At 44.8% G+C, this 16,718-nt stretch overlaps 1 protein-coding gene across 1 annotated transcript in view; it reads right to left on the bottom strand.

Annotated features, from left to right (window-relative positions):
• RFX4 (regulatory factor X4) overlaps positions 1 to 16,718 on the bottom strand; it is a 132,943-nt gene that overhangs the window by 88,962 nt on the left and 27,263 nt on the right. Inside the window, exon 3 of the mRNA XM_059681761.1 lies at positions 4,086 to 4,146. Within this exon, the coding sequence (XP_059537744.1) occupies positions 4,086 to 4,146 (61 nt within the window). The remainder of the gene's footprint in view (positions 1 to 4,085; positions 4,147 to 16,718) is intronic.

Genomic DNA, 16,718 nt, shown 5'->3' on the forward strand with positions numbered 1-16,718 from the left:
AGAGGGCAAGTGTGCCACCCCTGACCAGTTCCTGGACACCAGGTTCTTCCACCTCTTGATTCCCGCACAGGAGAAACGCCGCAGCAGGTGTGCACGGGGGACACATGGACATTCTCTGGGCCCTATTTGTAATGGCGAAGATGAGATCGGGACACAACCGAAGTGTCCACCAAGAGGGGAAGGGGGAAGTAAATGCTGGGCTGCCTTTGGGGGCAGGGGATCCTGAGCAGCAGTCACAGCGAGGCTGTTCCTCACGGACTATCATGGGCAGAGCTCCTGGACCTTGCCCTGAGGAGGAGAGTGTGGGCCAACAGAGTGTGCCCGGTTGTGTGACAGTATTTTTAGTGTTATGTCTTATTTTTTGTTTGTTTTTTATTTTTTGTTGTTTTAGTGTTATATTTCTTAAAAAGAAGAAAATACTAAATAAAAAAATCACAGTTCAGAAACTTTGATCAGTACATGTGCATGTAAATGCACAGGCAAAGACCGCACATATACGTATGTATGTACACATGTGGGAATTTCTCACCGGTAACGGGGTTGCCCTGAAGAAGGAAGCAAGGAATTACATGAAGGGAAGAATTCCGCCTTATCTGTAATGCTTTTGTTTTTAAATAAGAAAATGTATTACTGTGTACAGAAAATAAAAGTATGTACTCAATGTATTTGTATCTTGCCTTTTTAATAAAAAGCTATAACATTTTAAAAAAGAAGAAGAAAATCAGACAAAGGAAAGAGATTGAAAAGTACATAAGCATCAGATTTTGCTCTGAACTCCCTGGCGGTCAGAGCAGAAAGGGGACATATTTTAAATTATGACACATTTCTTTATAAAGTGGAGGGTGCATCCAGTTCCCTTTGAGACAGTTTTTATACTGAAACTGTGTCTTAAAAATAGTTACTCATGTGGAATTTTATATGAGGTCACATGTCCTCCACCACACTTTTAAGCATGATTGTTCCTATTTAAGTTTAAAGAAATGGCTTACTTTTTCTTCCCTGCTGTTTACAGACCCTCCCCCCGCCTCCCTCTGCCACCTCAGCTGTGTCACCCCCTCCTTGCTCACTATGCTCCAACCACACAGGCTGCCTTCTGCAGTTCCTTGGACAAGCTTAGCCTGCTCCCAACTTGGAGGGCAGAGCAGATGCCCTGGCATGTGCCCGGGTTACTCTTAGGCCTGAGGCGCCCTTCCCGCTGCTGGGAGGTGAAGGGAACTGCCTCACTCAGTTACACCCCCTCCTTGGGGGCAGCCTGCTTCCAGAGATGGGCAAGGTGGGAAATAAAGGACCAGACCCATGGCCTCCATTCCAGTCCTCTCTGAAGTGCCGTCCCAGCTTCGGAACTCCCTGTGGGGTTGCTGAGCGTCACCAGCCCCTATTCTCAGTCCACTTCATCCACCAGTGCTGTCCCAAGAACAGCCTAGGAAATAGTGGGTGCTCAGTAAACGTTTCTTGAATTAGTTAATAACTGACATTCCATCTTAAAAATCCTATATAATAAAAGGCTAATATGCACATTGACAGAACGGCGGAACAACCAGTCGCTATGACGTGCACTGACCGCCAGGGGCCAGACGCTCAATGCAGGAGCTGCCCCCTGGCGGTCAGTGCACTCCCACAGGAGGAGTGCCGCTCAGCCAGAAGCCGGGCTCAGCCAGAAGCTGGCAGCACTAAGGATGTCCGACTGAAGGCTTAGGCCCGCTTCCCCTGAGGGCTCCTGGACTGTGAGAGGGTGCAGGCCAGGCTGAGGGAGCCCCTCCCTCCCGCCCTGCCAAGTACAAGAATTTCATGCACCGGGCCTCTAGTATAGTACAATACAATACAATACAATACAATACAATACAATACAATACAATACAATACAATAGGAATTAAAGGAAAATTTAAGGTTTGAATAACTTGATGCCTTTGGCTAATAAGAAAGTTTATATATTTTATCCTATATAATGAAGAGCTAAAATGCTAATGGTCGTGACGCCCTCACACTGTAACGACCGATCAGCAGGAGGCTGCGTGCGCATGTGCAGTGGGGCAGAGCCGCTGCGTTGCTCTGGAGACTGGGCAGAAGTGGGGAGGCATCCTGAGGAGGCAGGACCATGCTGTGGTAGGGAGAGTGGGGGTGAAAGCCCATAGTGCCCCTCACCAGTCCTTCGCCACCCACTGCTCGCACTCAGCATGCCTGCTGCCCACCTGCCAGGGGAAGGAGTGCAGCGCATGCACCGCCAGGAAGCAGCGCTCAAAACTCTGCAGCAGGCGGGAGGCTTCCACACTCTCCTCCAGTGCCATGACAGGGCAGAGGAGGCGGGACCAGCCCAAGGTGACTTTCGGGGACTGAGGGTGGGGCTTGAAGTGGCCAGAGAAGGCCAGAGGGGTCGGGGGTGGGGCCAGGCGCTCTTTCGAGCTTTGGGTGGAGAGGTTAGGGTGTCAAGGCGGGGTGGCGGGTGAGCGGGGCCACGCAATTTCACATGCCGGGTCACTAGTTTATAATAATAAGACTAAAGTTTATATATTTTCAAATCTGATTTGCCCTTGAAAGCCAATATATCATTAAAATAATCCACTGCCTAACTTTGTGAATTGGAGGATGAAATTTCTTTTGGGATGATCTATGTGTCCCTTTATTTAAAAAAACATATATTTTGTATAGAATTAGGCACAGGAGAAAGAGCACGGACTGTGCGCATGTCAGGGAAGAGAGAAGTGCTATTCCGGGATGTCCTTGTGGGACTCAGAGGAAGGGGCATGGCTAGCCACTGATGGTGGCTGATATTTACCAAGCACTCACTCTACCACGCGCTATTAGCACTTCATTGTACTCACTTCCTCTTCATGACTACCCTATGAGGTAGATACCACTGCTGTCCCCATTTCACAAGGGAGTAGACTGAGGCACAGAGAGGTTAAGGAACTTGCCCAATGTTCCACAGCTGAAAAGAAGCAGAGCTATGAGTTCATTCCTGGCAGTCTGACTTAAGAGAGCGCACTTTCCACAGCCTCGCTGTCGCTAGGCAGATGTCAGAGAATCACAGCCAACACACACAAACAAGGTGATTTCCTTATAGTCCCTTTCAAATCTTTTATTCTAAAATGTGCAACATGTCCCAGTTATTAAAGCAAGAGTGTCGATTCCTTGCATTTCTAGAATCTCCCCCCCCCCCAAAGTCTTTTATGTTGATGCCTCATTTGCTGTCCTGACATTATGGGAATTTGTGTGACCATCATTCAGGGGGAAGAGGAAAGGGATGATCTGACCAAAAAGGAAGAATAGAATTTTAAATAAAGCAAAAAGCAGCAAGTGAAACGAGAAAAAGAATATAGGGACACATCGATGGGAACCAGACAGAGGCTGGAAAACAGCCTGGGCTAGCCTTGGAGCAAAGCAAGGTGACCATTGAGACTCTCCTTAGAGAAAATTGAGTTACGTTCCTGAATGCTCTCTCCCAGTGCTGTTTTCCCCTCACCCGTGGCTGGATTAGACTAGAGAATCTAATACGATTTGCTCATTAATGCCCATCTGCTTTCTGGCTCTCTCCTCCATCTTCCTGATTTTTCTCTGCTTTTCTTCCAAACATGAGTGCAGCCTCTTAAACACCATCACTAAATATTACATCGAGCCCAGAAATTCCAAATACTAAAGAGAAAGCCACTCTAGTAGATAATTCTTATTAATGCTAACATATTGCTTTGTAGTTGCAAGTAATTGTTAATTCATTAAGGCTGATTGACGGGGTGACTAGACCTATGTTTCTATATAGTCTGCTGCAACATTATTAACTGAAGTATGGATTCCATTAAAATCAATTAATAGCATCCATGTGGAATTTAGTCCTTGCCAGTGTTTTGATGATGGGGGGAGAAGGGTAGAATCTACCTCAAAATAAAATATCAAAATTCAAATCTCCAGCCTAGATCCAGCTTGAGTATTTTACACATCCCTGCAAATTCAAGAGGTTGCAGATGGGCTATTAGATGTCACATTATCATGACAATGTCAAAACAGCCAAGCCATGTGCCCGCCAAGCAGTATGAAGATAGAGTTACATGAGCATCCCATCAAGAGAGAACTTACTAAAAAAGTAACTTACCATTGCAGAGTAGCAGGCGTGGAGTGGGGCTTGGATGCTCTATTATTTTCTTTTTCCTCATCTGTTAAAGGAAAGAAAAAGGAGCTAACTTCAGTAGGAAAAAGTAAAAGGTCGCTCAGCTCTCAAAACATTGTTTCCCTCAAGTGTTGATGCTCTGAAAGCAATGAGATGTTGGCTTTTTCAACAATTCAGACTTATTATACCTTAATTTTTTTAAAAAAAGGGGGGGATTGATTTTTACAGGAAACTCTCACACCGATTTGTATTTTTATTTGACGCAATATGTAACAGTTTGAAGAGTTCACTCTTCGTAGCTGAATAGGACTGCGCTCATCCAACTTGCTTTTTTCCCAAATGAATCTGGACATTTTTCTCAACAGTTTTGACCCTAAGAACATAATGACCTCACTCACCATTTCCTCCTTTTAACTTCTTCGGAACAGAACGTGAGGGAAAAGGTAGGGAGAGTGTGAGTGTGCAGAAGAATCAGATTAGCAAACAGAAGAGCAAGGGTCGGCAAACCTTTCCTGTAAAGGGCCAGACAGTAAATATTTTTGAATTTTGCGGCCAAGAAGCAAAAATCAAGAATAGTATGTAATGCCCAGCTGGCATGGCTCAGTGGTTGAGCATTGACCTATGAACCAGGAGGTCAGGGTTTGATTTCTAGTCAGGGCATATCCCTGGTTGCAGGCTCCATCACCAATGTGGGGCGTGCAGGAGCAGCCAATCAATGGCTCTCTCTCATTACTGATGTTTCTCTCTCTCTCCTCTTTTCCTCTCTGAAATCAATAAAGATATTTTTAGAAAATAATCAATTTTAAAAAAAGAATAGTATGTGATATTTATATAATAAGAGAAAACAAATTCCACAAAACTTTTATTGACAAAATTCAAAATAATAGTAATTGAGTGCAACTTTTATAATACAGGCCTATTAATGACAAAAATGAAATTATTTAGGGGGAAGTGGGTACCATTCTTCTTAATTGGGGCTCAAAGTTCACAATCCCTATCATCAAACAGATTACAAATATTCACCTGTGAGAGAAAAGCCTGGGAAAACAGGCATCAGTCCAGATCTGACCTATGAGGTTCTCGTTTGCTGACCTCTGCAAATCCAACAATCTGAACAGATCGATTTTTGCATCCCTAAGAGGAATTGCTCACATTTTATCAGGATGAACAGAGAAATACATATAGTCTCATCCAACTGCTGATGAAGATTCTGATAGAAATGGTCAATATAAAATAAAAGTTCTTGATCCACACGTAACATTCTCAAAAGAAAATTATCAATGTCCAAACCTACAAGTATAATCAACAAAATTTAATAAGAACTTGTGAAATGGTCAATGAAATAAAGCTGTGGTATAAAAATTATAAGGAAAAGGATTTGTACCCATGAAAAGAATTTAAGTAAAACGAAAATGAAAGTAAATGATATAAGCTGTGTCAAAATTTTAAAAAATAAATTAGCTTAACAAAGTTGAGTTCAGAAAATATTTTTCTCAATGGAAATTTATCAATATTGGTGTAATTCAGATGAAAAATGTCTGCTCTTAAACACTGTGGCAGATATTGTTGTTGCTTATCCAACAACTGTACGCACTCACCTGCTTCCACATTAATGGATGCCAATTTAGAGGGGACCAAGTGTTCAGGGAGGGCAATCCCCTCGCAATTCCCTGAGAGGTGAATGTTGACTGAATCCATCATGGAATTTCTGCCATCTAGCCACTGATGGATCAGCGGGGCATGTGACATGGTGTTGGCCTATCAGCCATAAGGAAAAGCTCTCTGGGGGCTTCTGGGAAAGATATTTTCTCTAATAAAAAGAAATGGGGCCATGATTTTGAACTTCTGGCTCCAAAGTTGGAAAAAAACAAATGTCTGGTGTTTTACAAAGGAAAGAAAGAAGGGAGGATGACAGGAGGGGAATGAAGAGAGGGGGGGAAGAGAGGGAAAGAGTGAGGGAAAGGAAGGAGGGAGGGAAAGGAGGAAGGGAGGGAGGGAGGGAGGGATTCTGGCCTGGCCTGCCTTTGAAAAGGATAACTGGAGTGAGGGAGCAAACTTTCAACTGAGAAAAGAGCAGCTGAGGACAAAGTCAACGCCAAGGCAGGTGAAAGGAAAAGGGGGAAACTGTGGGTCCTGAGTGTCATGTTGTGTCTCTGAGTCATCAACCCTAAAAAGAGCTGTCTCTCTATTTCATGAGCTAAGACTGTTTTCTTAGTTAAAAAAACTTCTTTTTTTATTGGGTATTCTCTTCCCTGTCACCAAAACCATCCTGATACAAACACACTAAATGTTCTCAGAGACAAAATGTCCCAAAATGGCATGGGCTCAATACCTGTTAATCTGCTTTGTCAACCTCGAGTTCCTTCTAAATATTTCTCCTCTTCTCCAGCCTAGAATAAATGACACCACCTCTCTGAAGCCTTCCCTGATACAGTCCAAGTCAGGAATCATTGATCCTAACTCTGTTCTACAACCTATTACTTGTTTCTTAGTTGAACAGTTTAGCCACCTAGATCATTATTTCTGTACACATCCACCTTGCTGACTTGAGTGTCCTACTTAAGAAGGCAGGGATGGCTCTAGCTGGACTGGCTCAATGGATAGAGTGACAGCCTGTGGACTAAAGGGTCATGAGTTCAATTACGGTCAAGGGTGGCAGGCTTGCTGCTCCCTAGTCCTGGTCGGGACATGTGTGGGAGGCAACCAATCGATGTGTCTCTCTCACATCGATGTTTCCCTCTCTGTCTCTCCCCATCCCATCCGTTCTGTCAAAAAAATCACTGGAAAAAAACATCCGCGGGTGAGGATTAACAACAACAACAACAAAGGCAGGGATGATATCTTAGTCATCTTTGTTTACCCTTCCACCAGTGCCTTCCAACTTGCACTTAAATAGCTAAGTGTGTCTTCCACAAATGTCTTCAACAATCTTTTAAAAAATATTACAATAAGGAGCATGAACGCATGAGTCTCCCAAGAAAGTAGATAGACACAAAGAGCAACACTCATCTCAGCTGTTCACAATTAGAAAAAAAATAATGAGGCACAACTTTACATCTTTGGAAGTAACGAAAACTTAACCTAATGATAACCCCCAATGCTGGTGTGTAAATGGTAAAATTGGCAGGCTCATATTTCTCTGAAAGTAGTCTTAACTGATAACAATGTTTTTGGTAAGCAATGAAGCAATCATATTGAGAGCCATTTAAATGTCCAGTCACCTGACCCCACAAAGCAATAATCAGCAAGAAAGAAAAGTCTATATTAAAAAACATGACCAATTAGAAAAGTATATAAACAACTTAAATATACCTCTGCCTAGCTATGCTGGAACATGATTAACATTTATGTTCCCCCTAGAACTGGCTGGGTTGGTTTATTTTTCCCCCCTGCTTCTTTAAAGTTCAGCTGTTCTGCCAACCTGGGTTAGATTTCAAAGACCCATGTTCTAGAATCAATTAAAAAACTTACTGGCCCTGACTGGGCAAACCACTCAATTCTTGGCTTCATTTCTCTTCATTTGTAAAATGGTCATTTTGCAGGGCTATTGTAGGGATCATATTAATTAATTCAATAAATATTCATTGAATTCCTACTTTGTGCCAGCTAGACACTGGGAATAAAGAAATCAAATACTTGTCCTTGATTCTGGTTGGGAAAGAGAAAGACCAACAGTGGAGAGAGAGAGGCCAAGTTCAATAACAAGTGGTAAAGGCTGAGGTCCGGGTGGGCAGAGAGGAGCCCGCCAACCCAAGCTGCATGAAACGCAGGGCTGGGGGAGAAGGCTTCCTGGAAGAAGCAGTAAGTAAGCTGAGTCCCTAGCAGGCCAGAGATGGGAACCGGATGGCAAGGAAGGCGGCGCCAAGTCAGGGTGTAGGGCAGGGGTGGGCAAACTTTTTGACTCGAGGGCCACAATGGGTTCTTAAACTGGACCGGAGGGCCGGAACAAAAGCATGGATGGAGTGTTTGTGTGAACTAATATAAATTCAAAGTAAACATCATTACATAAAAGGGTACGGTCTTTTTTTTTTTTTTTAGTTTTATTCATTTCAAACGGGCTGGATCCGGCCCGCGGGCCGTAGTTTGCCCACGGCTGGTGTAGGGAGAGAGGCAAGAGACAGACAAAGCTTGGAGACCCGGAAGATCATGCCACCTTCCCCAGAAGCAGGGTGGCTGCCACAGGTGTCCTTGTCTGGTATGGTACGTGGAGCACAGGGGCGGTGGAAGGGCTGTTTGACAACCCAGCAATCCTTGTTGAGTCTTTAAGACAGTTTCCTGTCTCTAAACTAAGGATAATAAAGATGGCTACCTTGAAAGGTGGTTGGGAAGATTAAGTCAAATGAAGTTTATAATAGAGGCTAAGAGCTCAGAAACCACCTCTGCTTGTCTAGGGGAGCCCCGGGGCAATTCTGTTCAGGGGGCATCTGCTGGGGAAGCAGGCCAGCGAGGCGTTCTCTATACTCAGGAGGGCTCACAGGAGCAAAGACAGCCATGTGGATAGGACCCTGCAAGGCAAACACACCAGGGGACACCACAGCTCCAAAGCACGGGTGGCACTTGAGCTGGCCTTGAAGAGATGGTCAGGGTTTTTAAAACAACTTTGTTTTCTGTTCACAAAAGTGAGACCTGTCCATTTTTTTAAATTTGGAAAATATAGAGGAAATAGAAATCGCTAGGTATCCAAGCCCATTTCAACAGAGAGAACGATTATTAACTTTTTGTCCTATGTACCCATCCTTTTTCATTGTTCTTTCTCACACCCAGGCACACACACGGACCCCTAGCTTAACACCAGGGCCGTGCAGCACATCCTGGATTGTCACCTTTACAGCCCCAGGTGAGACTCTGGGAGGAGGACACTGAGAGAGGGGGCTCTAGGGGAGAAAACGGGGGAGGAGGGACTCTGGGGCCATGGGGGACAGCACCAGCATGCCATTTGGCTGAAGCCAGAAACAGTTCTCATTCTGGGATTCCACGGCAGTGCCTTCAACTCAGGCGGCACCTGTCTCTCCCGGGCCAGGTATTTTCCCAACTAAACTTCGTTATGACCCATTTCTGATACCTGGAATGGAAAGTGAACTGGCTCTGGGAGCAGGCGGACCTGGGTTTGAACCCCAGCTTCGCCCCTAACTCCATGTGGGAGCCTGATGCATCCAAGCCTGAGGGTCCTTATCTAAAAGAATAACAACTTCTATCACAAGGATAGTTTGAGGATTAAATATATGTTAAAAACTACATCCATTTTATTTATTTATTTTTAAATATATTTTTATTTCTTTCAGAGAGGAAGGGAGTGGGAGCGAGAGATAGAATCATCAATGATGAGAGAGAATCACTGATTGGGTGCCTCCTGCATGTGCCCTTCCTGGGATCGAGCCTGTAACATGGGCATGTGCCCTGAACAGGAATCCAACTGTGACCTCCTGGTTCAGAATATGTCAACGCTCAACCAGTGAGCCACACTGGCCAGGCAGATACATACACTTTAAAAAGAATACTATATTGGCCAAGTACTTAAGCCAGGCACTGGGCATCTCTTTCCATATGCCATCTTATTCTATTCCTCCTAGCAGTTCTCTGAAGATGTTTTCTACCCCTATTTTATAAATAAGGAAGCAGAGAGTTGGCAAGTCCGAATATCTTGCAGGAGGCCACACAACCTGGGAGCGGAGACAGGGCTCACCTGGTGCTCAGCATATGGCGGCCACTGACAGGACTTATACAAGAACTGGTACACCCCAGTGCCAACATGGACCCTCCACTCAGTCATCACACGCATGCCTTCTACTTCAGCAGGCCCCTTTCTAGACCACAAGTGACTTCGTGCCCAGGGTCCGAATGCCCTCCTATCTGATGGCTCTCCATCCTAATTCACCTGCAGTGTTGGGTACTCATTCACTCCTTCATCAAATATTTATTGTCTACTACATTCCAGCCCTGTGCCAGGGGCTAAAGGGTGAGATAACATAGGGTTTCTTGAACTCAAATGTCAGCCAACAAATGTAAGCTCTGGACTACAGCTGGGAGGGCGGACCCAGGTGCTCTGGCAGTACCACTGTGGAACGTGAGCCCGCCTTGGAAGCTGGAGAGCAGGAGCATCCAGGCGGCCAGGACAGGACGCCTCTCAGGCAGAGGGAAACAGCCATGGCTGACAGAGACTTTAGGAACTGGTCCTGCCAAGCACCTTTTCACTTTAATGGGCAGAAATGCCTCAAACCAAACAAGATTCACCCCGAAGGCAGCATTTCAGGCCAGATTCCTGGGCCATCCTTAGTACATTCTGGACCAGCTACCATCAATCAACGCCCACCCTGCTCATCCTACCAAAGCCAGGAAGCAGCAGTCTGCTTAAGACCTCCCACCGAGATGCCGCCTGGTGCCGGGTCTGCCCCTGGCTGCTCCGTTCTGCTCCCACGTTGCAGTTAAGGTTCTGACCTTGCTCCAACTCCCAGTGGTGGGCAACTCTGCTCCCCTCTCTGGATCCACCTCCCAATATAAACTCTGGGGCCAAATTTCCAGGCTCAAATCCTGGCTCCACCACTTGCTGGCTGTGTGACCTCCTTTTGGTGCCGTAGTTTCCTTATCTGTAAAGTAGGGGTAATAACAGCAGCAAGTGCATACTGTGAGGATTAACGGAACCCCTCCTGGCACAAGGTGCGTGCTTTCTACGTGTTCCCTACAACTGGAATAGTTGTCACACCCCTGGGAGACTGGGCCTGGATCCCCTCCTAGACAGGGCAGCATCTGGCAAGCCCAGTGTCTGGGACAGGGCTACTCACTCCTCCCCTGTGCTCCCACAGCACCCAGGCTGGTCCCTAACAAGGTCCCTGTCGCAGGGTGTGGTTGCTGCTTGCTGACCACCGTGCTCTGCTTGTTTGTAAGCTCTGCAGGGCACAGCCCTTGCTCACCATTGTGTCGCCAGCACCCACGCAAGGCAGGGGGCTCACGAAGTATTTGTAGAATGACTGAGTGGCCAAGGTAATACCATAATTAAACGCGGAGCTCACCCATCTGATTTCAGTAAGCATTAAAAAAAAGAAAACATTTACTGAGGACTGGTCATGTGCCAGGCACTGTGCAGAGCTCTCCACATCATTGCCTTTCATTTTCACAGCGACCTGAGACTGTGAACAGTCAAATGCATGTGAAACATCAAATATGGTGTGTGATGCATACTTAGTGTTTAATCAATGTTAGTCCTAATAATCAGTTTTATCCCCTTTTACAGAGGAAGAAACCGAGGCTCAGAGAAGTGAAGCAGTTTGTCAGAGGTCACGCTGTTCGTTAGTGGAGTCGTCAGGAGAGGGACCCAGACTAGTTGGCATCCAAACCTCCCTTAACCCCAACATTTATAAGTCTCCCTCTGTCTTCCAACCTGGAGCACTGGACTGGAGATTTTAGGAAACATATTCTCTGCCTAACCATATCTTTTCTGCCTCGATTGGACTCACCATATTTGGAAACCTATTCTAGACTACTTCCTGCCTGGACCCAGTGGCAGAGTTTCATATTAGGGGGAAAAGTTTCTAAATTAATTACTTCTTTTCAAATCTCAGAAAAGGTTCAAGTTTATGCAAGTCTCAGGTTTCACTTCAAAATTTTAATTCTATTTCCTTTCATTATACTAACCTGACTGCACTTGGACAGACCTCACCTGTTGTGAACACGGGGCTGCCAAACACTTCATCCCCTTACCCACCTCCTTCCCAGCCCCTGCAAAAGGTACCAGCTGAAAACCAGGGTGCCTGGACCCAGGCCTTAGGCGTGGGCATCAGCCCCTGGCAGCAAACCCTGCTCCCCGTGGGAACGGGGCTGTGTCTCAAACAAAACTGCGGTGTTGGCAGCTTTGCTCTGGCGGGCTGCACACCTGTCTCCTCTCACCTCCTCTGGGTGAATTCCTTCACGACCCCGGGTAGGAAAGGGCCTTCCTAACTTTGATACGAAACCCAAAGCCAGCAAAGAAAATATGGACAAATTTCACTGCATAAAAAACCCAAGGCTTCTAGGTGGAGGGAAAACGAGCCCTAAGTACAAAGGTAACGATCCACATGGGAAAACAGCAGTCGTAGCACTGACAATCATCTCATCTCCGCACCACAGAAAACTAAGAGGAAAAGACCAAAAACCAAGAGAAAAAATAAGCAAAACATAGGATACACAGTTGATGGAAAAAATACAAATTTTCCCGAAATGGGGAAAGACAATTACTCTCAATTGGGGAGAATGGAAATTACACTAAAATATTATTTCTCACTTATCCGATTGGCAAAAGTCCAAACCAGGACCACACAACTCTGTGTGAAGTTGTGGGAAACATGCCCGCCCTCCTACCTTGCAGGCAGAGGGCAAAACTGCACCTCCCCGGACGGAAGGCCACTTGGCAGAATCTACTGGAACCCCACCAGCGGTACCCACAGTCCCACATCCTGCAGCTGCGCCTGGACACAGAGGAAATGGCCCGACACCACGTTACTGGGGGCAGCTGTCCGTACCAGCAAAGGTTTGGAGGCAGCCCATGTTCACCCCGTTAACTGAATTATAATTCACACTCACAGTGGAAGGCTACACGGCTGGGGGGGAAAAAGATTAAAAACAAGCAAAGTGTGAGGATCCACATCATGTTCTGACTATATAATGAACATTCCAGGGTTCGTTATTAAGAGAAAACAGCAAGTCACAATGCACATAGGGTGCTACTATTTTGTGTAAGAAAACTACATATATTTGAATTTTGTATTTGTGTAAAGGGATAAAATGCCAGAAGAATAAACACTGGAAATACTGGAGAAATACACAATAAATGAATAGAAGTGCTCACCACTAGGAGTTGAGGGGGGGATATAGGGGTGGGGCCCAGACTTCACAATGGGTATCTATAAAGCATTTTGGTTTCTGAACCCTATAAATGTATTAGCTATTCACAAGTACTCTAATTAAATTTGAACAAATTGAAAGACCCAACTGGGGAGGGAACACCTGAAGAAAGAATGTGTTTGAACGGTTACGTAGTCCCAGAGTGCCCAAACCGAAAGCCAGTTACAAATATGTGTACCCTGCATGGCTCTGCCTAGCTTGCTTTCCTGCTATCTATTTACTCAAAAAACATACTCTGAGCACCTACTATGTACCAGGCCCTACCACATTGGCAGGGGGTCAGGGGGAGGGTTGTCCACAGTGTATTGGGAATATGAAACAGTTCAACTACATCTCCTCTTCTCTGGAACCCCAAATTATATAATAAACTAACATGCTGGGTGAGCTGAGTGGAGTGAATATTCACATACATAGCCCGGAAATACAATGAGATTTTAACACGATAATGAGTCACATGACGTGGTAGCCCACTGTGATCCCAAGTCTATGCCATCATGCCACTGAGTTCTAACCTTTCCCTTCCTTGTGCTATAAATACCTTCCATCACCACAGGCAGTAACAGCCATGAGGAGCTGGGAAGACCTGGGGAGGGCAAAGGAAGAGGCCGCACTCTGAATGAGGCAGGCAGGACAAGAGGACAATAGCAGTCCTTAGTGTCAGAGTGCAGGAGTGTTTTAGGAGAAACAGAACCCCTCCCACCACCCCACCCCCCACACAGCAGCTGATAACCCTCACAGACAAAGGGAAGACCCTGGCTCCCACCTAGGATACAGAATACAGGATACGTATATACATCAAATCTAGAATTTGATGTATATATCAAGGAAACAGTGACCTGAAGGCTAGAGGACTTGGGCACATGGGGTTACATTGAACTTGTTCTATTTCCCAAGGAGGGCAATAGGCATCCCAAGGAATCCCACTGGGTTCCTGCTATCACCCATCCTATCACCAGTCTCTCCAGTTGTCTCCTTCCCAGCATACAGGCCTGGATGCCAGCCCTATCACCTCACCAGACGTGGAGCCACACGTGTGCCTCCGGCTCTAGTTCGCCTGCAGAGAACCTGAGCACTAACCTGAAAACACCCCTAGGATTTGTCAGCCTTCCACCCAGCTCCTTCAGTGGCACCGGAGCTATGAAATCCCAAACCCCTCTTGTGGAATTTAAGTCTCTCAACAATTAGGCCCAGACATCCCTTCCTAGCCCTGTCTCCCATGATCCACCTTGGTTCAAGCCAATAGAAAATTCTACAACCTCAAAGCCTGCCTGGTGGTTTTCTGCCTCCCAGCCCTTTACCCCCACCCCCCCGAAAGGAACCACACGGATCCTTCAGGCCCAGCATCAATGCCACCTCCTTCACGATGCCTTCTCCAGTCGCCTTCCGACCTTGTGACATCTCCCAAACTTCAGAATGTGTTCTAACCACCTATGGGTCTTGTTTCAGGGAGTCTGGAGTGGGCCTGAGAACCTGCATTCCTAACACGCTTCCAGTGATGCCGTGCTGCAGTCCAGGAACACTTGGTGGGGCAAGGAGAACACCTTGCATCATTCAAGTGGAATTGATCACACAAGGCCTCGTATTATTAATACTGAAGTGTGGACCTTAACTTCCCTTCTAGACTGAAAATACCTTGAGAGCAGCGACCCACAGAGGCGGCGTTTATGTAGTAGAAAGAGCCAGCGTTAAATCAGACAGCTCTAAGTTTCAGTTTCACTCTACCACTGACTACTATGATAGTGACTAATCCCAGGACCTCTGAATCTGTTTCCTTATCTGTAAAATGGGGATAAAAATTACCTCCCTCTCAGGGGATTAACGGAAACAGTGGCTGTGATGATGCCTAGCATACTGCCTGATGCTGAAAATGTCAGTTTTGGCTTCCCTGCTCTTTCCTTCCTTGTGTAACTGGGCTTTCCATAGTCTTGTATGTAGTAAGTTGGAACCTTCTGGGCCCAACTTCGGCAGGAACATCTGCTCTACAATCTGTTCAAGTAGAGCTTGCCTTTCGGGATAGGATGTTCCAATGGGTCATGGACCTGATGACACTTTAGAGTTCATCACAGTCTTCCTCTTTGTGGTGAGTATGCCATCAGAAACATAAAAACCTACTGACATCTGCCAGGGCATAATTCCATTTGCTCAGGTTGTAAAGGAGAATTGATGAGCCTGATTTATGGTAACTAACCCACCCACTCGTGCTCAGGCTCCCCTCCTCAAGCATTTAGAGTTTGACCTCTCTGGTCCAAGGTATCCTTCTCAACTGCATTCCATCAAAATGTCCCATTTCCTCGTGCTCACTGAAGCTCTCCTTAACCAACCAACGCACTCTTTTCTGGGCTGCTAAAGGGCACCGAACAGGAAGAGCCAGACAGAAATCAGAAGACCAGGGCAGCAGGTTTAAAATAAGTGATCATCCACAGACTAAGCTGGAAATAATTATACATATCTTATATATATCCTTTCAAATATGCTAGCCATATATAAAATATATATACTTACCCATATCTGTAAATCACTTTATATTATATTTCTGTTTGATAATATATTCTACCTCAAATATTAAAACTATTTCTAGGGGGAAGAGAAAGAGAATTTCTGCTCATCTGAAGATACCACTAAGAAAAATGAAAAGGCAGACCACAAACTGAGAGGTGTTTGCAGTACTTTTATCTGATAAACATCTCCTATTTAGAACATAAAGACAACTCTTACAGATCATGAAAAGACAAACAGCACAATCTTAAAAATAAAGGAAGACTAGACTTTGCAATGCAATATACAGATGCTGTATTATAGAATTGTACACTTGAAATCTATATAGTTATTCACCAATGTCACCCCAATAAACGTAATAAATAATTTTTTTAAAAACTGACAGGCAAAAGACCTGAACAGGTAGTTAACAAAAGAAGATATGCACAAGAATGTCTAGAGCACCAATCCTTCTTAAATTCTTCCAAAAAATGGAAGAGGAGGGACACTTCCAAACTCATTCTATGAGACCAGCACTACCATGATACCAAAGATAGACAAAGACACTTCAAGAAAGAAAATTCTAGATCAATATCCCTTATGAATACTGTTGCAAAAATTCTCAAGTACCATAAAACAGAATTCTACAGCTTGTTAAAAAGGATTAAACATCATCGCAAGGTGGGATTTCTTTTATTTGCTGAATGAATGAATAGTTAAACGGGCAAAGATCAATCAATGTAATACACCATGGAACAAAGTATCCACATGATCTTCTCAACTGATGCAGAGAAAGCATTTGACAAAATTCTTTTGTGATTAAAAACACTCAAGAAAGTGGGAAAATAAGAAAACTACTTCAACATAGTAAAAGCCTTTATGAACAACCCACAGCAAACATCATACCCAACGATGAAAGACTGAAAGCTTTTCCTCTAAGATCAGGAACAAGACAAGGATGCTCACTTTTGATCATTTCTATTCTATGTAGCACTGGAAGGCCTAGTCAGAGCAATTAGACAAGAAGATTACTCATATGCACACAAAAGCCCTGTCAAATCTGATAAACAAATTCAACAAAGTTGCAAGATACAAAAAGCAGCTACATTTCTCTATACTAACAATGAACAATCCAAAAAGGAAATTAAGAATGCTATTTACAATAGCATCAAAAAGAATAAACTACTTAGGAATAACCTTAACTAAGAAAGCGAAAGACTTGTCCATGAAAAACTATAAAATGTTTCTGAAAGAAATTCAAGAAGACAC

Source organism: Myotis daubentonii, chromosome 2 (genome assembly GCF_963259705.1).
Source record: "Myotis daubentonii chromosome 2, mMyoDau2.1, whole genome shotgun sequence".
NCBI lineage: Eukaryota > Metazoa > Chordata > Mammalia > Chiroptera > Vespertilionidae > Myotis > Myotis daubentonii.